The sequence below is a fragment of the Serinus canaria genome, chromosome 11 (assembly GCF_022539315.1).
Source record: "Serinus canaria isolate serCan28SL12 chromosome 11, serCan2020, whole genome shotgun sequence".
NCBI classification, from domain to species: Eukaryota; Metazoa; Chordata; class Aves; order Passeriformes; family Fringillidae; genus Serinus; species Serinus canaria.
The window spans coordinates 6,582,387-6,604,404 of record NC_066325.1 but is presented as its reverse complement, the minus strand read 5'-3'; the positions used below and the strand labels follow the sequence as shown (position 1 = coordinate 6,604,404).

General features: G+C 38.3%; 1 protein-coding gene across 1 annotated transcript in view; it reads left to right on the top strand.

Annotated features, from left to right (window-relative positions):
* The window catches only part of URI1 (URI1 prefoldin like chaperone), a 40,831-nt gene that overhangs the window by 4,396 nt on the left and 14,417 nt on the right, over window positions 1-22,018 (top strand). The window contains exons 2-4 of the mRNA XM_030227803.2: window positions 6,964-6,998; window positions 10,968-11,046; window positions 13,329-13,464. Of these exons, the coding sequence (XP_030083663.1) occupies window positions 6,964-6,998; window positions 10,968-11,046; window positions 13,329-13,464 (250 nt within the window). The remainder of the gene's footprint in view (window positions 1-6,963; window positions 6,999-10,967; window positions 11,047-13,328; window positions 13,465-22,018) is intronic.

The window sequence follows — 22,018 nt, the reverse complement described above, 5'->3', positions numbered from 1 at the left end:
GATCTCCATTCCATAGGTTCAGCTTGTAACCTGTCTTCTCAGGTCTGTTTGGATGCTCCATGTCTCAAGTACTTCTTTCATCCTTTGAGGTTGTGAAATAATATTTTGTTTTAGTCTGAGCCTGCAGTGTTGCAGGTGGATCTGCTGGCTCAGAGCTTACCTCTTTTGCCCTCAGATCAGCAGGTATGTTAAGGCTTTGTGTTTGTTTGGTTGCATTGGGACACTGCTGCACTGTGCAGGTGCTGCTTTTGTAGTTCCTCTTGTCTGTTAACACAGGAACAACAGCCTCAGCACAGGAACAACAGCCTCAGACCCTTGCTCAAAGTTTTCAGCAATGGTCATGTAAGTTGTCCAACTGACTTAAATTTGAACAACTTGTTAATCTTTTTGTGTGTACTTCTTTCAATTCTTTAGCAGTTTTAGGGTGGCACATTTGTGGCAGTGCTTAGTGAACTGGGCTGGGATCCAGCTTAAAACCAAACTTTATTGACCTTTTTGCCCCTTTTTTCCCCCCCTCTTTCCTGGACTATTTTTCATCCACTGTGGATCCCTAATGTGGTTACAAATGTCTGTCAGCAGATCGTGTCAGATTTGGGAGGATGAGACAGTGGAGCTGAGTAGCAGGAGCCAGGGAGGGATGATGCTGAGTTTACTCAGGACTGTGGCTGAAAGCTGAACCACAGCCTGCAGCTATGTCTGTGAGGCAGGTGTCACAGCTCATGGCAGTTTTAAGCCAGTTAAGCTTAGGTTTTGCTAGCAGCATAGTTTTTGTACCATAAACTCCATCAAAACTTGCAAAACCTGCTTGAGATGTTGGGCGGCTTAGATCATAGGAGTTCTGTGCCTGTGCTGGTCTGCTGCTCTCTAGGTCCCTGAGTGAACCTGGCTGTGGTGTAGCCACACAGATATATTTACCTGACCTCAGCTGAAATAGTAAGTTTTGAGTTCTTATCTCTGTCTCAAGATGAGGTTACAGGACATGGACACTGGAGTGGTGCCAGTGAAGGATGAGATCTTACTCTGTGTTCCTTGCTTGCCCCACTTCAATCGGTTTGGAGTTAGTGAACTCACTCAGCAGAAGACATCCTGCTGTGTAGAATTTTTGAACTCCCCAAAATAATTTTGGTCAGAACTTAGTATTTATTTATTGATAAATAATAGTTATGTACTGCTTATTCTGAAAAACTGCAAGACTCACAGGTGTGTACACAATTAACAGAAAAATAGTAGATCTCACATGGTTTCTTGTAAAGAAAAGTCAAAATCATGGCTATATTTCTAAGTCAGATTTTTTACTTTAGAAAAAAATGTTTGCCATGATTCAGATTTCTTTCTCTCTTTTCCTGCAGTATTCTTCCCAAACCCATTTCTTCAAAAGGCAAAAGTTTCCACCCAAAGGGGGTTTTATGTTAATAATTTGTTGGAATGTAGTATTTTTGAGTAATATGATTTAATAAATGAATATGAGAATTCAGAAGTGCTTTCTTCCTTTTGCATTAGATCGTACAGTGTGCCAACAGACTGAAGAATTTTTAATAGTTTTATTTCATTTTTTTGATTGAAAATGGGGCTCTAGGAAAAACAATTGTACAAATGTTAATTCTGTCTTTCTCCATCAGTGATTGCTGTGTTCTAGGCAAGTACTGTGTAGTTTCCTAGAGGAAAAAATGAAAATTCATTTAAAATGTTTATTTTTTTCTGTGGCTTGTTACATCCTTGTTACCAAGAGATGATTAAATATTTGACCACCCGTTAGTGTTCTGTAATGTAAAGTGGTATGTGAACTGGTAATTTCATGGGTAAAATTTTAGTGTTTGGGGGTACAAGGGGGAAATCTCATGCATGAGTTGCATGGCAGAGAGGGTTTTGATACTGCAAACATTTCCAGATGGAGGCAGCTCATGTGCATGTATGAACCACAGTAAATACTTGAGTGTGGAATATTTAACATTTAGAGCTGTGCAGAGTTGTAGTCACCTGAAGGAACTCAGTAATGGAAATGATGTTGGATTTATCATGAGCCTTGCAAACATGGATCTGCATGTCAGGAAAACACGTGTCAGCATTCACTGGTGGAAGGTTCTGATCAACAGGACCTAGGTTGAAACAGATATTTTTATAGTCCCAAATGGCAGGGACAGTCTCCTGAAGGCAAGTCATTGGTTTTAGACTTTATTAGACCCTTACTTTAATTACCACCTCATTACTTGCTTTGCTTCCACAAAAAGTATTCCATACTGTCATTTTTCCCTAAGTAACTGGAAATGTGATTGAAAGGGATGTTTAAAGTGAGACTAATTCAAGATTAAATAGTCACAAATTATATTATTGCTACATGTAAACAAATTACTTGCATATCTGATTTTATTCAGATTACTTTTCAAGTGGTAAATAATGCTTTATCACTTATATAGTGCTCTTACATCTTTAGAGTGCTTTTCTCACATTAATTAATCATCATTAAACACTCTGAGGTGGGTAGGTTAATACTATTATCCCCATTTTGCAGATGAAGAAATGTAGACTGAGAGGTTGTGATTTGCTCAAGGCCATATAGAAGAAGCAGAATCAGAGCTGGGATTAGATCTGTGTCCCTAGCTTCTAATTTCATAAGACCAGCCAGATTGTGAGCCACAATTTTGAAGCAAAGTGCTCAAGTGTGCATGTAGAACCAGCAGACATTTGCTTGGCCTAACTTGCAACTTATTTAAAGGGAAACTTGGCTTTTGTGCTGTGCTTCACATTCCCACCTTCATACCTGCAAGTGTGGAAATGGCCTCTCATTCATTTAGGGCCTCTTCCTAATCTGATGCAGCATTTTTATTTTCATCATTTTCATTGAATTTAACTTCCATCATGGAAACTTAAAAGTTTCTACTTCTCTGGACTTGAACATAACTATGTGGCTCACATAGAGCAGGTTTAGCATTGGTGCCCCAAACTGCCTGCAGGTGATACCAGGACCAGCTCTGTTACAATTTTTCACAAGCTGAGACATGAATAAGGTTCTGACTTGGCAGCTTGCCTTACTGCTGTTCAGAAGAGATGAAGAGAATTGCCCTCTGTGTGCTGAACCCACCACCTTTGGAGGCAGTGCCCAGCTGCTCAGTAGGGAGAGACATTCACTTGCATGGCCCCCACCTTGGAGAAGTACCTGAATAAAACAATGTGGTGTGGGAATGGAGAGGAGAAAAGACCTCTTTGTGCCACCACTTTGTTAATCAGAAGCACCACAGAGATTTATATTCAGCTCTTAGTAATGGGAGCACCTGCAGAAGTAACAGATCAGGAAAAATAAGGTGCAGGAAGGAAGTGCCCTTGTACAGGAGGGTGGAAGCCTGCTGGGATGATGTGGGATAGTTTGGAGACCCATGGCACATACAGGTAAGGATCTGCTTTGTGCTACAGCATCCTTTTCACCTGTGCTCATTGCCAGGGGAACGTTGGAAGTGACTGTAGAGCCTGGCTGCTGAGTTAGGAGCTCTGGCTTCCCTTCCCAGCCTTGAGCAGAGTCAGTGGTTGTAACTCAGCCTGCAGAATCAGTGCACTGCTTTTTCAAAGTGCAGCTTGCTTGAATTCATGGAGGAGATTTTAAACTCTTTGAATGCAAGATGATGGAGAAGGTAGCATATAAATATATAAACAGATAGGGAAGGGAGAATGTGTTGCAGAGAGAAGGAATTCTCTGTCTTAGGTCAGCTAATGAAGTTCTTGGCTGGATGATAGGAGCTGCCTGGGGGTGAGTTGGAGTCATTAGCCTGCAGTCTGCCCTGGGATCACACTGGTGAGGTGGAACTGGGGACACCTGGGACGTGATCGCAGCTCTAAAGCTGATCCTCGTGCTCTGCTTGTGACACCTACAAACGAGGGATTCCCTAAAAGCAGCCCTAGAAATAGCTCAGGCACGTAGCAGTGAGAGCAGAACAAGCACATAACCTGCTGGAAGGGTTTGGGTTTAATACAGTAGGGATTTGTGCTGGGGTGGCCTCTCCCCTGTCCCCAGGGGCTGCAGTGGAGATCACAGGTCTGGTTCTGGTGGGTCAGGGGCTTGAGAAGCACTGCATTTTAACAACTGCCTGTTGGTGAAAAGGAGGGAAACAAGATATTTGCCTATTTGCTTTCTTTTAAGACTGGAATATGTTTTCTGACAGTGGATCCTGTTTAATAACCAGACCCATGATTAGGTAATGTTAAGTCTGCTGCAAAAGTAGTTTAATAAATATTTTAGTATGCAGATAAGCCAGTGATAACCATGTGCATTCACAAACTCATACATTTTTATGCCTAAAAGGGCAGAATTCAGAGTTTGTTGATACTACTTCAGTATGATGCCTTAAAAGTAAGGCATACTTGGTGGCACTAGCTGTCCAGGTAAATTGAACTCAAGTGGATAAACAAGCAGGTCATTTATTTTATTTACCCTAAACGGGTTTTTCATTCTTTAATTGTAACTCTGGTTATAAATTATATGCGGAAGATAGACTAATGATTTTCCTGTGTTTGATTAAAGGCAAAGAATCAAAGATTTGTTTATATATTTATCTATTTGTTTCTTTGCTTTGATAAGACCAGTTGTTATCCAAACAGTGGGACTGACCTAATAAAGGTCATATGCATAATTGATCTCCATCTGTTTTTCAATATTTATTCTCTCTATTCTTTAATAGACTTCAGTTCCAGAAGTGCAGCCTGCAACATTTTTAAGGTGGTATATTTTAGCACTTCTGTAAAAGGTCTCATTTTATGCTGGCCACTGAAATGAAAAGGTTTGTTGTTGGTTCCACCCTTTGGTATCCCTTCAAGAGAGATTATATCAAAGAAGAAGAATTAAATTAAAATTGATTGGTGTTATTGATTTTTCTCCTTTTTTTTTTTTTCTTTTTTTTAAGGAGGATAAAGGGTGATGGAAACAGCATATGCCCCTATGCTGTTTTGCTGATGGACTGTTTCTTAAAAACATAAAAAGCATATGTGCCCAATTTACATATTTACTAATTAAAAAAGCTTCCTGGAAACATTAAGTAGACTATCTTCTGCAACCTTTAACATTGTGGCTAATGGATATAGCCTGGAAATTTTCATAGAAGGTCCTCTAAATAATGTAAATGATTATGAATATGTAACTAGTTAATATGCAGCTACGAAAGGATTATCATGTAGAGGTTAATGAACATGCTGCTCTTATGGTTTTCAGGGCTTTTCTTTTTTGTGCTTTCAGCTCACTTCATGCATGGAAAGTCATGTATTGGGAATGGAAAGCTTCCTGTCTTTTCCATCTTCATCTGTAATGGGGCAATCAAATGGAAACTTTCTTAAAGGATTTCATAAACATTTTTTGTATGCTAAATTATGTTGTGTACTTCACAATCACTGCCAAATGTGAAAGGATGAAGGATGTGGATAGAATAGGCTTGGACTCCTCAACTTGTTAGTGAGGGGCTCCAGTGTGCCTTAGCTTTGTTACCAGACAATTTGTGTCTTCTGCAGAAACTTGACTCTTAAAATGGGCTTCATATTAATAGAATGAATTAGATTTCTGGCTTGATGTCCTGTACAAGTCTGTGTATTTACTCTGAAGCTTAAAAATAGTTGCCTTGCACATTAAGGAAGATATTTTGCTAGGCATTTGATTTGTAGGAGTTTAAAGCAAATGATAAATTTAAACTTGGCTTATGTGGGATGAGCTACCTGGCTGACTTTCCTGATGGATTATGAAATAACGTAACCACAAATGTAAAGCTGATCCTTTTCATTTAAGAACTTTGCTCTGTTTAAAGAATTATTAGCTCACAAAGTAGTCCCATTTTTTTTATTCCTACATGAGTAGGAAGTGCAGGGTCTGAGATCTGTTGTGCAAAAGCTGCACATATGCTAACTGAAAAAAAAAATGTCTTTCATTCTGTTGTTTGGGAAAAAAAAAAGAATTATCTGCTCCAGTGATTTCAGTGGTACTTGAATGTATGTTATTGTTTTCTCTGCAAATTTTCTCATTAATTGCTTTCGAATGTTAGCATTATTTTGGCTATAGGAAAAAAGAAATTTGTAAAAAAAAATCTAGAAAACACTTATATTGAGAAGCTGTCTAGACATATTTAACTGCCTCATGGCTTCATTGCATTTCATATAATTGAATGAAATTGTTTGTGTTGTATTTTTGGTAACTATTATTCAGAGATCAGAATATGATTTGAAAGACAAAATCTCCATATAATTGTGGCAGAGAAGGTCACAGGTTTCAGCATCCTGCCTGTTTGCTATATATAGTCTAAAAAAATTGCAGTTAAAAAAGATAAAAGTATGTAATTGTAACAATGTGCTTTATTTTGTAAATTCCTTTGTATCTCTTGGGAAAGCCTGTGGTATAAGGAAGTAAGTAAAATGCCTTTTTTGACACCCTGAAAGAAGGGAAGCCAGCAGCCCATCATGGTGTCAAATACCTATATATTTACACAGCACAAAGTTAATTTGGGCTTTTTCAAGTTAAAATGGCCAGTGGAGACATTTGTTGATGTAGTGATAGAGGAAAAAAATGTTTTTGGTGCCGTGAGATTAATTTCTTTTGCTTTTTAAGGACTGGAGTATGGGAGTTACATTGATGTCTTGGTTTAATTTATGTTGTTTTCTTATTCTGCAAACATGTAACACTGAAAATAGATCGGCAGATTGCACAAACTGCTACTTATCTCAGATCGTGTGTCACCTAATAGTTATGGAGCAGGTATTGTACCAAAATAAGAAGTGAAAAGCTGTGATTTTTTTCTGTGGTTATCACTCTGCATTAGCCTGTGATAGAGTGTGCTGCTTAAGAAGGACTATTCACACGCCTTTGCCCTGACAAATAAAAATGTGGATAGAGGCAGCACCAAATCTGTAAAGCTCCTGTTCTAGTTTCTGATGCATTGACATTGCAGCTGTGTGCTTAGCTTTGTTTTTTTCATGAGTAGTTATCTGTTTTAATGACAGGTGGTCACTGGCTGCCAAGAAAAAATCCAGCACTGGTAAGTAAAAAAAGTCTACATGTCTCAAATACTGATGAGTAAGCTAGTTATGTTTTAGTAAAGTATTGCTGTTTATTGTGATGGGAATCAAATCCTGCTGGCATGTTTTGGGGATTATAGTTAGTGATAGCTCAGAATTGTTGCAATGTACTCTCCTTAAAATGTATTTATTTCTCACTGATACAATTAAATTACAAATACAGTGAGCCTCAGTGTTTATACTTCTGCCTTAAAAACCTACCTCATCTGTCATTTTTGCCCAAGTAACCTTGTTGGATGAATGCTTAATCTGCCTTAACGGTGAAAAGGTGCTCCCAGGGTAGAATTATTGTTGTTTTCTAACTGTGGAGCAAGTAGGGAAATTCCACTTGTTCCCCTCTATGTGCTGAAACAATGTGGAAAGTAATGTTCCACTGATATTCCCCCCCCCGCCATGTAAAGTACATGCTAAAGCTTAGTTTTTAATACTTCAAATAAATGGTTTGTTATATTAAAAAAATTATCTCTCGGCATTTTTTTCTCTGTTGGCAATCTATGGTTAATAGAAAACATACCTAGTAAATAATAGTTTTGTGTGGCATCTGAGGAAAATGTACATTTAATGGTGAATGAAATCTTATATTATGAGTTACTGTGAGATATAACAGTTGATCTTACAGATATCAAATTACGATATATCCATGCTGTGTTTACCATGATTTTACTGAGAGAACAACAGGAGCTGTCTTGATTATTGTCTGCAGGGTTATTGCAGAATCACAGCAACTGCCCCTTTAGTGGTGAGATTAAACCTTTGGTTATACACCATCAAGCATATAATATTTTAAATTTATTTTAAGAGGCTTTTTCTTCATGCCTGAAAGATCTCCAAGCAAATAATTTATATTTAGTGTGTATCAAATGTTTTTAGTTTAAATGCACATAGGCTGCAAGCGCTGGATAAGAGGAAAAAAATCAAGGCAATCTATACACATCATCATATTAAATTCTGACTATTGGCTCGCAAAATAATCTAAAACTAATATGTTTCATTTATGTTTAAAATTCAGAGGCTGCATTAATTTTCAATAAGGGAAATATTGAAGTGCCTACTGGTGCTGCTTGGTGAAGGCAGGCAGAATATCTCCATGCACTTTCTCAGGAGCTTTGCAGTGTCTGTGCCTACTGGCTCCCATGTGAAATGCTGCATGTGCATTCTTCCACTCAGACAGGGCTTTTTAGAAATAAACTATTTGGCAGAAAGCTGCAAAATTTGAACAGATTTTTGAGCATTTGGAAAATTGTGACAATTATTTTCCTTTTTACAAGGGCTGAGGTTTGTAGAGTGGCCTGGGAGTGTTTGCTATGGGAAGAGGAGTTGCTCCTCTGTTTGCTTTTGTGCAAACTGGCAATGACCCCATGAACTTGGGGGTTTTGGCCATAGAACCTCTAAGGAAAAAAATAACTTACTGATTTCTTTTATATAGGAAAGCAGTTTATATAGCATCCATACAATCTTTATTTCATAAAAAAAAATTAAAATTTACTACTCTTATTTAGGTCTTGATTGTGCAAGAGCTGAGTGCTCTTGTTTCAACTGAATAATTTGCTCATGTAAGACCTTTTAAGTAGTCAGTGACACAGAAGGATGTTGAATAGAATTGGTTGAATAACAATAGGGTCTTAAAATGCTCAGCTTCAATATATTTCCATTAAATTATTTTCTTTTCCATTTTTCAGTGCACTTTTTGAAGTATATTTCTAAAGCCATGAATCCAATAATGGGTTGGGTATGGGATTAGTAGCTAGAGATGCATTTCCCCTTCTAGGGACATGTTCATAGCTGGAGTTCCAGTATTCCTCCTCCCTGTTCCCTTTGGTTCTTCAGTGCTTGTTGTGGCAGACTGTAGCACTGGCACACCCCAGTGCTTGTGAAAGCATCAGCTATACTTGAAGAGAGAGCTTCCTTCCTTAAGTAATGCTGTGGGAGGCCAGTTATTTAAAATGATCAATTTAAACTTTCTTTATCTGCATGGCCCAGTTCAGGATGTCACCCCACTCATAGAGATTGCCATGGTGGAGGTTTGCTCAGCAAAGGGCTGCAGTCCCAGTACAAAAAGCAGGATGCTTTGCTTCTAAAGTAGCATTGCTTCTGTGGCAAGTGATTTCTCCTGGACCCTGATCAGATTTTTCAGTAACACACAGCAGTCAGACCTTAGTGTCTTCTTTTCAGGTTAATGAAGAAATGTTGAGTGACTTTCAGCCATGAAATGATGGAAATGTTTAATCCTGCTGTGAGGGGGGGATTTTCATGCCAGGCTCTTCCCACTGAGTCCTCTCCTGCACTTGAGACATGTGCCAGGCCTTGTTTTTCAGTGGCTGCTTGGAGTCCATTTCTCAAATCCAGATCTCTCCAGGCGAAGGCTGGGTTCTGTAAATAGCATTAAGTAATTGATTGTTATTGTTGACACCAAGTTTTCATTATATTCCTTCCTCCCCCAAAACATCTCAGTGCATTTTGCCAAGATTCATGAGTTTGTCCTTCTTCTTTGAAGGATGTGAATTATGTTTTCACTCTTATGTGGGCAAGGGACAGAAAGACTTGCCTAAAATGTCTGGGAGAAATCTGCTTTCAGAGCAAAGCAGCAGCAAGCATCTTTTGTAAACCAGTTCTGTGGAATATTGTTTTAATGTCCAAGTGGCATGAAAACCTAAATTCTTTTTTTTTTCAGGATGAGTTCAACAACTTAAAATAGGTATAAAGTAGGGTGGTCACACCAGAGTTCAACTGTGAAGCAAATGAGTCAAACATAAGAGTATCAGATAATTTCTCAAAATGAATTCTGAAAAAGATTTCACTCTGCTTATGAATCTAAGAAAATCAATAGTAATATTTTGAGAGTTGTGTTATCAACTCTGACATTCATTTTTCAGCACATTTATAGATTGCTTTCCTGAATCATCCTCAGAAAACCTGTAATTTGCATCTTGGGTCAGCTTTGCTAAGTGTGCTCCTCTGTGCTTTCAGTTGCCTTTTATTGCAGAATTTACTACCATATATATGTTTATTGTTTTGAAGTACAAGTAAACAATACCATCAAACCTGACATTTATATGCCAGCTACTTCATGGAGGAGCTGATTTCTGACCATCTTTAGAATGGCAGGGATCCATTAAAAAACTTTTTCCAGACAAATAAGGAATGCCTTTGCAAAAAAAAGGCTTTTTTAGAGGGAGTGTAGTTGCTTGTTTTGTACACAGTAAAATCCCTGCAGCCCCTGAAACACTGTTTCTTGCTAAGTCCTGTGAAAAGCCAGGTGTCTGCCATGGGAATGAATTCCTTGTCCCAGTTCACCAAACCATTTCTCTCCTGGGTAGCAACATGTAGCATGAACCTTATTTACAGTTTAGGTAGAGAAGTATCAGAAAGGATGCTTGAAGATGTGACAGAATCATGGTGGTTGAGTCATCTTTCAGGAGTGTTGACTCTTGATAGGAATACAAAGTTCATGGGAAAATCAGAATTAATTAAAATTTTGCTCATTTATGTCAGCTCAAACCGAGGTCAGTATATGAGCTCTGTATTACAAATGATAATTTGAAGAATTTGCCTCTTAAAAAGCATAAACTGGATTTTCAGTTCTTTTTCTAAATATTGGCGGTGTTATAACTTGGGCTTGAACATGGAGTGAAGTACACCAAATCCTAGTGAAAGAAATGCTGCTTTGCACCATGAAAAATTCTAATTCTGAACAAGACATGCACAATCTAAAATAATCATTTACCTATCTTTATACACATTATTAGAAAATAATCTAGCTATTATGTTTGTCATCCCATGTCTTTTAGAAATGAGTTATTAATCTGTCAGCTGTATGTGTTAGAGTAAAACAGTTCATTTTTCTGTGGTTTTGGCGTGTTTTTGATTTAGTAGCAGAAAATTATTAACTCTTTAGCTGTGAAATTGAACCAACTTGAATTTGTCAACAGGAAGAAGGTGGAGAGTGATTATGAGGCTCTTCAGGAGCGACTCCAGACATTGCCTGACAAGTTGTCCTACGATGTCATGGTATGTACATGGCAGAGGTCACACAGGAAAATGGGCTAAAACTGTTAAACCTGGGCTGCCTGCACTGGGGGTGAGGTGCTAGTCAGGTTGCCAGTACTTAGTAATGTTACATTTGTTATGATAATAAACTTTTGCTTTTGTTTCTTTCTCTTTTCCTTGAAATCTATTATAAATTACAGTGTTACTGACAACTGAAAGCTGATGACATAAATGCTTAACACAAAACCTGACATGTTTGATATGTAAATCTATTGTATAGAAAACGATAATTATGACTGAATTATGGTACTTAGTCATTTCCTGAGAAGAAAGTGGCTGTAGTATTTCCTGATTCATGGAAATAAACCCTAGAACATTGATTTTTACATAAAAAGGTGCTGCTAATTTTTGTTCCACCAATCTTCCCATTGACATAGCGATCTTTTCTGGTGCTCTGAATCTTCCCTAACAACTGCACAGCTCCTTGTGTAAAATTTGCCCTGTTATCTTGCACTCACTAAAATTTTGAACAAATTGGCTTCTCTTTCTTTTTTTTCTTCTTCCTTTCTCAGGTTCAACTCAAGATACATCCTTGAAGACAGGGAAGTTGTACTGCACATAACTGAGTGCTTGATTTCAGCACTCAGTGCCTGACTGCTGTCTTCCTTGGCAGCCTGGCTTAGATACTGAGTTGGGTTTTTAGTAAGACAGTGTTGGAGTACACTTCACCATGTGGGAAAAGGGAGGGTTTCCCTTTGCTGTGCTGGTGATACAGCTCTGGCTTTTGTGTGAAGTCCATTCTCATGTGTCTATGTGTGACCACATGATGTGAAGCATAAAGATTGTGTTGTTTCAAAGCTTAGAAACTCTATTTTTAAAGAAAGCTAGATAGTGCTTATTCTTAGTTGAAGCAGCAATGTTAACTCACATGTGTTACTTTAAATGTATAGAAACAGTTCCTATCCTGTTAGCCAAATATTTTCATATGCTTTTAATTTTGTTTTCATCGTTTTGGGGGAAGAGTGAGCTGGCAGCTCGTGCAGTCTGCTACTTAAAACCAAGTCAGGGAGGGCACACATGTAGGAAAAGCACATTGTGCATAGTCTTAGTGTCAGGGTCCTGCCTGCTGGAGAGCTGTTTCCAGCACTGGGACCCTACTGGATATGGAACAGAGGGAAGATGGCTTTCCAAGGAGACAGATCCAGTTGGCCAAGGGCTCTGCTTCAGCACAAACACAATGAGAAAGCAAGTGGCTGTGCTGAGGAACTGAGGAGGAAGGAATAAAGCAGAGGGAGCTGATAAAACCATCTGAGATAGATCTCTTTTTACCCTTAAAAGAGAGAGACTTGATGTGGATGTGGACTTGATGCCACCTCCATTTTAGATCTAATTTGATTTTGGTTTCCAAATTTCCCCACAGGCAGCCAGGCAGGTGGCAATAGGGCTGGGGGTCACAATGCCAGGGCAGGTTCAGGGGACAGGGGTAGGGGTGGCCAAGGCTCCTCCTCACCCAGAGGACTTGCCCAAGCACTCCCTGTAAAATCTGGGCAGTAGAAAATGTCTTAAATCATAAACCCAGTGTCCTGGATGTTGAAATGCTTGTTAAAATGGGGGATTCACATTTTAGGAAGCAGATGTAAAGTTCTAAAATGTGATTGTCACCTATGCCCTCCTGCCTGAAGTGTTCTGCTTTTATCTATTGTCCTTGTGCCTGGAGAGCAGTTAGAGGGTGAGAGTTGCTTGTGGAGCATCCCTGGGAGGTTGAGGTTTGTAGCCTGGTGAATGACCCAGCAGAGTGAGATTAAACACTCTGTGGTCCTGCTGGGAGCCCCAGTGTCTTACACTGGAATTTCTGGATACTCACTATTAGCAAGACAGATTCTGAGAAGAGCAGCTCATCTTTGAGTTGATCATGCCTATTTAAATAGTTAAAAATATAGCAAAGCTAATCTGGCTTTTATTAAGAAATGGATGTAGTCTGCATGTAACTAAAATAATTTGTATTATCAAGGTTTATATGTTCAGATGAAGTGAATTTGTTTTCCAAGTGAGCATTCAGCTGTACTATAGTTCTGTGCCACAAAACAAGTTGTCTGGTGGAATTCAAGTTTCCAGATTTTGTAAGTACAGTACTAAATTCAAATGGTTCTGGTAATTTGAATATTTCTGATGGGTTATTCACTAAATATCTGCTGTAGAATTTTTATTTTTCTAAAATCTATGTTTTACTTTTTAAAAAAAACTTAAGACATGTATGACTGCCTAAGTTTTATTTTCATTACTGATGTCTGTGTCTTTGACAGGTACCTTTTGGTCCTCTTGCCTTCATGCCAGGAAAGCTTGTCCACACCAATGAAATCACTGTTCTACTGGGGGACAACTGGTTTTCCAAATGCTCAGCAAAGCAGGCTATTGAGCTGGTTGAGCACAGAAAAAAACGTATGTATGTTTCTGAACATAATTTAATAGTTAAAATGATGTACCTTGTATATAAAATTAGTGATGTCTATGCTGTTCTCTTTTTTTTTTTTTTTTTTTTTTTTGTGAGCTCACAAACAGAAGTCCCATTCAGGTGTAGTATTAGCTTAGCACCTTATCTTCCATCATTGCTTGAGACTTGATTGGATATGTCTAATTAGGAAAAGAAACTTAACTAAAAACCCCCTTTCACTTTTTTTTAATGCAACAAAGAGGAGAAGTAGCCACTGCCTTGTGCTTTTGCCCTTGGTTACCTTATTCCTTATATTTTGTTCCCTTGTCCTATTTCTGATTTGTTTACTGCCTTGTCTCCTGTGTTTTGGTTGTCATTGGGGTTTTTTTGGTTTGTTTGGGTTTTTGGGTTCTTTTTTGTTTTTCTTTTTGTTTGTTTGCTTTTATGGGTTTTAAAAATTTTTTTTTTGGTCATGTAGTTTTCAGTTTTCCCCCCCCCTCTCTCTACACATACTTTGCTCCTGCTTGTTGGTTTTTATGCTTGCTGCTCAGCTGCATTTTTGCCTCCTGCCCTTGATGTTCCTCTGGTGTGGAGGGATTTATCCTGGATCTCCCCAGGTCCAGTGCAGTTGATTACCAAATTCATCTTACACAGAAACCCACCACAGGGGCAGATAGGCAGTTCCTGGGTTGGTTTCCAGCTCTTTGTAGCTGCTGCTGAGATCTTGGCTTTGAAGAGCCAGGACCAGAGCAAGAGATGTGCATGGTGCACTTTGGAACTTCTTTATGGTAGAAAGGAGGAGAACCAAAAATATTTGATGTAAATGTCAAGGAGGAAAAACCACAACAAAATGGAAAATAAAATGGTGCCTGATAGCCTTTGTTGTTTGCTTCAGACAAGCATTTGAGTTGATTTTTTTTTTTTTATGCTGGTTTACCTGTAACCTGTCCCATTCCTCAGTGGGTGCTCACTGCAGCTTTGCCCTGTGTATATCACAACTATTTACACTGGATTTTTGTTTGACTGCAGCTATCCATGTTGCTGCCTGCAGCAGGATACCCTAGAGGTTCCCCATCTGAATAAGCTTTTTTTTTGCAATTTTGTGTAGGCAGTATTAATATAAAAAGAGTTGAGGATTTTTTTATAAAAATTCATTTGCTGTATTACTTTAAAATACTTCTTTATGAAGAGCATTGCCAAAAGTATGTAATTTGTATTTTACCTATTATCTTCTTAATCTGGTTCTCCTGACACAACTTTGCAATTTTCTTTCTTACTGAACTGAATCTACATTATTTATTGTGACTCTTGTGAGATCTCAGGTCCAGATCTTTTTCTTTGATCATCTGATATTTTTTTTCAGTGCTGCAGAATACTTTTGTCACCGTTACATTCAGTGAAATCATTTGACCTTTGCATAGTAGGTGTTTGAACATTAAGTAGTCTGCTGGGAGACACACAATAAATGCTGGATTCTTTCCTTTATGATCTTTTAAATTGCATTTAAAATACAAACTCAGAAATACTAATTTCTTTCAAAGCAAAATAGTCATTGATGCTGGATATAAACCCTATTCAACTGATAGCTCACTTCAGCTGTGTGATGGCTGCCAGTGGGAGGCTCCAAAACACTGGTATTAACTAAAAACTTTTTTTTTAAGGACTGTTCTCAGTTTTAGATGGTAAAAAACATATTAGTATATATGCTTCTGAAAAGGGGTTACTTCTTTCCTAGATACACTTTTGTCCCTTAAAAAATTCAACTGACTTAAACTCTTTAAACCATTTTCATGCTAAATGAATGCAACTTAGAGATTTTCTTAGTTGTTCTAAGGAGAAGAGTTATGTATGTGAAAGACCTGTAGGCCATTGCTATGTAATGTGAATTGGCTGCTTGTGGCACAGATTTGCAAGACTGATGTTTGGCAAGTATTAAAGTCTCTTTTGTGTGTTTATTGCACTGTAGTTGCTTTCACAGGTGTGACTTCTGTTTTCAGTGGCATTTTGGGAGCATAGTTTACAGGGTGCTGTGTATTTGGCATTATCATCACATTGACACAATGGGATTTGATTTTTGTACATAATCTTTTTGTTTTGGACATAAATTCCAAGAGTAGGTCACCCACACTGGAAAAACAGGGCAGGCTCACTGCAGGGGATTACACTGCCAGCAGTGCCCAACGTCCTGCATGCCAGGCAAGGTCCTAACAGGGCAAAGCTTTTTTAAGCATGTCTTTAAGGCCAGTGTGTGCTTGAAGGCTTTGATATATAGGAACTGGGGGCTGAACAGAGCAAGGAGAGGCTCATGATGAAATAAACGTAGCTGTATTTGTTGGTGGTTTGTTTCTTCAGTGACCTACATATTTTATCCAATATTACTCTGTTTAATTTGTATGGGTGGTTTTTTTCATAACTAGCTGGTCAGATCCATTCAGATAACTGAAACAAACTGAATTAGTACAGCTCTGGTAATTCAGTGCTTTAGCAGGAGTTAGGACTATAAGAAAATAAATACAAGACATTTTCATTGCACGATGTCTCTCATGTCTCACTCTGCTGAATGGTGAGGAGAGGGAGAGCATCTGTTCAGGGTTCAGGTCTAGGGGGGCTGTCTGTCAGGTAGAAGGGGGTAAGAGATTCCTAGAACAGTTTTGGATGTGCCCCCTTGCTGGTTGTGGGGAGTTTTCCTTCTAGCCTTTGGCTCATGTGTGGGTCTGTGTGTTGGAGACCTCTGGTCACCACCAGGGCTGTCCCTGCTGGCCTTGGAGCACCCCAGAGCCTTCCAGGTAATTGAATCAAAGCTCACAGGACATTTTCTTTACAGTTTGACTCCTTCTGTGCATGTTGGGTGCATACAAGAATGGAGGATGTGAATTTGCATGCTTAAGCAGCAGTAGTGCCAGATAAGTCAAACAATATCAGTGAGGATAAAGCCTTGGAAGTTAGGGGTAGCATAAGAGTGTACTATATATAAAAGCTTTAAATATTACTTAGTACTAATTAGGTCATCCTTTTTGTCTTAGTAGTTTTATTAAATTTGCTTTTTAAAAGAGAATGAGTGAAAAAATGTTTGCTTCTGTGGACTAGAGAAATGCCCAGCCACAGCAGATTAATTTCTTGGTTAAAATTTATTTAATTGAAAGGAATAATTGAAGGGTGACTGTACTGAATTTTAAATGCACTTCAGCTGACATAGCTGTAGAAAGCCCTATTTTGGGGATACATTTCTGTTTGCTTTGCTTTTGATTTAGATGCAAATTGTTCAGCACTGTGATTGGTTGAAATGTATTTGGTAAAATTTGGGACAGTCACTCATGTCAAATGTTACTTTTTCATCAAATATTGATCGTGTCTTCTTGAATAATATTTGAGTTGCAGTAGTCTTTAATTTGCTGTGCATTTTTGTGACATTCTAGGTATTTAGTTAGATCCAAAATAGTTAATAAATAGAGTGAAGTTTATAGAATTGCCAAGTATGTTTTTAATTGTTTTAAATTCATTGCAGTTCATTAAACCAGGTAATACAGATAATGGGAAACACTTCACACATATGTTTGTGTGTAAAAATGTGAAGAAATAGTGAAGTAGATTAAGGGATATGCACACCAAATTCCATTAAAATAAAAGAAATTAGCTTTTTAAGTATGTCACAGTTTAGCACAACAATAATGCAATTGTACTTTTTTTCTCCTACAATTATCTTGCTTAAGGTACTTCATAATATTTCTGTTCTCCTCAAGGCGAGACTGTATTGTCTCAGAATTCAAAGAGGGAATAAAGATTCTTTTTGTGAATATGGGATTATATCTTTTACGTGTTTGTGATGATATAAATTACATTTCTTCTCTATATCAGTAATCGCATTAATTCTTTAAGATGGGAAATTTTTCATTACAATAGTCCCTGTGGTAGTTACTATAGAAAGAAATTAAATAGATTTTTCTTGTAAATATTTGTGGATTAATTCAGTATGCTAGGTATTCCAAGTGTCTAAACATTTTAAAAGGGGGGAAATTAAAGCATGCACACAGAACTAGGAGTGGTTTTATTGTGTTAAAAATTTATCAGATAAAAAAAAAAAATCCCACTTAAAGGAGAATTGTTGAACTACTTAGCAATTGTGTCTTCAGTATATGTAAGAATACCCTTGCAGTGTCACGCTGCAAATGAATTCATGAAATGAAAATACTGATTACATTAACATACAGTATTGTGATAGTCCCCAATTGTAAATTGCAGTGTGTAACCCCTAATACAAATATTTGTGTCAATCAAAATTGACCGATAGCTCAGGATACAGGGTTTAAAAGATACCATTGTTTTAATGAGATGATCCGGGTGGATGAGGACCAGTTTGAATTTGTTCCTTATCAGCATTTCCAGAAAAAATGGTTTTGTCTCCAAAACACATGATAGGAAGGCTTTCCATTTCCCATCTGTGAATGAGTGAAGCCTTTAGAGGTTTTAATGTTTTATCCAAGGGTAAAAATATCTTCCCTGATATTCTAAATAATGTAACACTAACTTGTCTACTCACAGTTTTTGGGGTTGAGAACAAAATGTGCAGGCAGTGCTACAAAAAGATTCAGCTTTTGCTTTTTTGTATTAAAAAAAACCCCAACATTTTTCTGCTCTTTTTCTGCACAGCAGAGAATTTTGTTCCACTGTGCTTTTAAACTTTTTTTTTTTTACAATTTTTTGCGATTATCACTTCTTAGTTTGATAACCTCCCTCAGTTCCTTCCTTACCCTTGTTAAGTTAGGAGCTGATTCGATGCAGTGCTAAGTGCTCTAAATTTGCTCTGCAGTTCCCTGGAGGTGTTTGGCTTCTCACAGGACCACAGTCTGGGTATTTTAACCAGAACACACTGGAACAAAGTAAGGAGAATAGACTCCTTTCTGTAAGTTACATACTGTGATTCAAATAAGCTCTTACCTTTTTTATGATTCTTACTGGGCAACAGAGGAGTTGTCTGAATGCCACCCTCCTTCATTTGGAGGAATTTAAATGTCTTCAGATAATTCTAGCAATTACATAGGTGTGTGAACCTAAAAGAGAAATGCATTGCATTTACTTAGTGTTCCTAAAGCCAAATTGCCTGTACAAATTTTTACAGAAGAAAATCCAAATGACTTTGGTTTTGGTACCAAGGGAACATGGAAAACAGAATGAAGATTGTCTTTAAAGGGTGAAAAGCTGCTGCACAAAGGGTTGGACTGCATTTTAAAGAACTGGTGCAATTGCTTTTATAAGGAATGAATTTACATGTCTTGTTGCAAGCAAAAAGAGAGCTTAAATCCATATATACAAAAAGTCATCAGGATTCTCTTTTCACTCTTAAATCCATTTCTAGAAAAATGAACAGAAAATAATAGAAGAACAGAGAAGGGTGATTTGAAAAGCTTCTAGTAGACACTGCTTTCTTTTTTCTTAATTGTTTCAAGTAACCTGTGATAGTCTGCTGGAAAAATATTGGCAACAAAAAATTCTGTTGCTGATTAAATATATATTTATTGACAATACGTTCATAAATCCTCACGTGATTGATCTACTTATGGTGACCCTATAAAGTAAGAAAATAATGCACTTAAAATACAGCTAATTTCCAAGGTGAGAGTATGAACTACTGAGGTTCTGCCTTCGGGTTGTACCTCTTGGTTCTCTCACTGGAGGAGCTGAGCCACTGTCAGTAACTGAGGTAGGTGGTTGTTCTTGGCCTGTATCAACACTCTGTGTATAAATAACTGTGTTTAAGACTGATTATCTTCTGCATGAGAAACTGTGTTAGGCACCCAGAAGATCTTTACTCTAAATCTCAATTTCCTATGTTATATCTATGAGACTCCCCTGAAGACCAGGTGCATTAGGCTTCAGTTCGTTTCAGTTTGTCCTGTTTCACAAAGTCTGACTTTTCAAAATAGATCAACCTGTTCTCACTATTCTTGTCTGTTCTTACTATTTAAATCCCAGTGTAACACACAGTTTCCAGAAGTAACTAAAATAATGTCTATGATTCCCCAAATCCTTATAGACAACACTCCAAGGACATTAATGTCAAACTCAGATAATTAAAATTTGTATCCAGCCAAGCTAATTAACCCATTAAAGCCAAAATGCATAGATGAGAATTTGTGTCAGTTTGGCATTAGTGCGTTGTCATGTCGTGTAAAATCTGGCTTCGCTGGACTTCATTTCAACAATATGAAATGTGGTCCCCAATTATTTTTTTTCCTCAATCAGTGTATTTGTAGCAAGCAGACTGCTGCTTCTTAAAAATGACTAATCATGGTATAAGGAAATCCAGTCAAGTCCTTTCAGACTAATAAAGGAGCTGGGAAAGAATGATCTAAATGTAGAGAAATCTTGCTGCCTGTAAATATGAAAGGCTGCTGTGCAGAGGAAATCTACTTATCATGATTTCTGGTTAGAATATATTTTTCTTTTGGTGGTCCAGGAGAACAGTCCTAGAGGCTCTGGGGGGCTGTGGAACTGAACTGTCTTTCCAAGTGGTTTAGCTGAGACATGTAAATAGGAACTACACGGGTTCACCTGAAAGCCATGTCAGACTTTGCTCAGATTATTGGATGTGACAAAGTTGGACAACAGCCTCTGGTTCAATCCGTCTTAAAAGGCTCTAAGAAGCTTAAACCACGGGGTAGTAAGAGGAGGAGACTGTGGAACCTCTCTTATTCTACCAGTGTTTTTATGGGGGTCTCAATTAATAAAAACCCCTGTAGTTTGTGGTGACTTGTTCCTTGCTATTTCATATTTCAAAATTCACTGAATTCCATTGGAGGCTTTTAGAGTGTGCCGTGGCAAGTTCAAGACACGAGCCCCTGAGCTTGCCCTGCGGTCAGGTGTGTGAGCCTTTTTCCAGGAGACCCCTTCTTTGCTGAGGGGCCTGACAGAGGGAAGGTCTCTGCTTTGGCCAGGCAGGAGCCTTGGTTTTCCTCTGGCAGGGGAGAGCCCGGCAGCCTGGCTGGGGACGTGGGGCAGGAGCATCACGGTAATCCCAGCTGTCCTCTGCCGCGCTGCGTGGCCTGGGGCACATCACTTAAACTGTCTGTTTCTTCATCTGTGAAATAGGAGAGAGTTATACTCACCTCCCTCGCAGGGCACTGGGCAGATTAGTTAATGCTTGTACAGCATTTTAAAGTAAAATACTGTGTAACTGCTCGGGGTCCTCACCTAACAGAGCAAGCCAGCGTGCACCCATCCGGGAGCAACATCACAGCCTGGTGCTCCAGCAGCAGCATAACCTAGGTGGCTGCTGAGCAACATTCAGATATGCAGGCAAGGAGTGAGACACTCATGGTGGTGAAGAAACAGCTGAGCATCACATTTACTATGTATGTAAGATAAAAACCACAGCAAAATTGGTCCCAACTACATATATGCTCATCTATACTGAGAATCTGTTAAAGAGCTGAAGGCATGGATGGGAGCATTTTGTAGAAAAACTACCACTACCTCTCTTTTATTGGACTCTGGAAGGTGTGTTAGACACCAAAAAAGCTGTGGGTAATGTTGATGTGAATTAACTGATAATAAAAGCTGCTCTGTCTGATGGAGGACGAAGGAGTCATGCAAGGGGAGCAGGACCCTGACTGCACATGGGAGGAGCTGTGTCCTCTACTGGGTCTGTGTTGGCACTGCTCCAGAAATCACATACTTTTTTGGAAGCAGTATTTCATCCAGGAGGCAATGCAAACCCATGGCTTTTTTTCAAAGAAGAATCTTAAGCTATTTCTTAGAAACAGCCCGCGGAATGGAGAATGACTGCACATTTGACACATAGCTTGCTGTGTGGTTTAAAGGCTAATGCTTTTGAAATACCCTGAAAGTCTGAGCTTTGTCTTAGTGTTCCTTGTGGGAAAGGATGGACTTTGCTTGAGTAGCCTTTTCCAAAATGCATAAATTTCTTTCTAAACTATTTACTGCGAGTAATACATTTTTAAAGCAATTGTGTTTGAGACAGTGTGAAATATCAACAGGGAAAAAAGCATACAATACTAAATATTATAAAACTGCGAGAGTAATCTCACACGCTTGGTGGTAGTTGTGTTTTGCCTTGACTTTTTCATGCATAATTCCCTCTCCTGTGTGTGTGGGGGGAGGAGGGATAAGAACCTGTTTGTAGAAGTGAGTTAATATGAAGGTTTAATTTTTAAGTACAAGTACAAACTCATTTTGTCTGATTAGATGCATTTTGTAATAATTTTGTGGTTATTATTATATTCTCACACATCCTTATCTGAAAGGCCTATCATTATAGGAAGTGCAATCTCCGAAACATTTACAACTTCCATACATTGCCAGAAAACTGTATGGGGAGTAGCTGTGGATGTACTTAAAACTTTCTAGGATTAGCCCCAAGACCAGCAAGATACTTAATTAAATACTAAAATTTACAGGCAAAAAGAGAGCTAAGAGTAAAAATATGTAGAAATAGTCTGCAAATAATTTTTTAAGCTGGAATATTTTGTGGTTGTCTTCTTCTGTAGAATGGGAAGAGCAGGGTGCTCTTCTGTACTTGTATACTGTGAAAATAAATAAATAGGG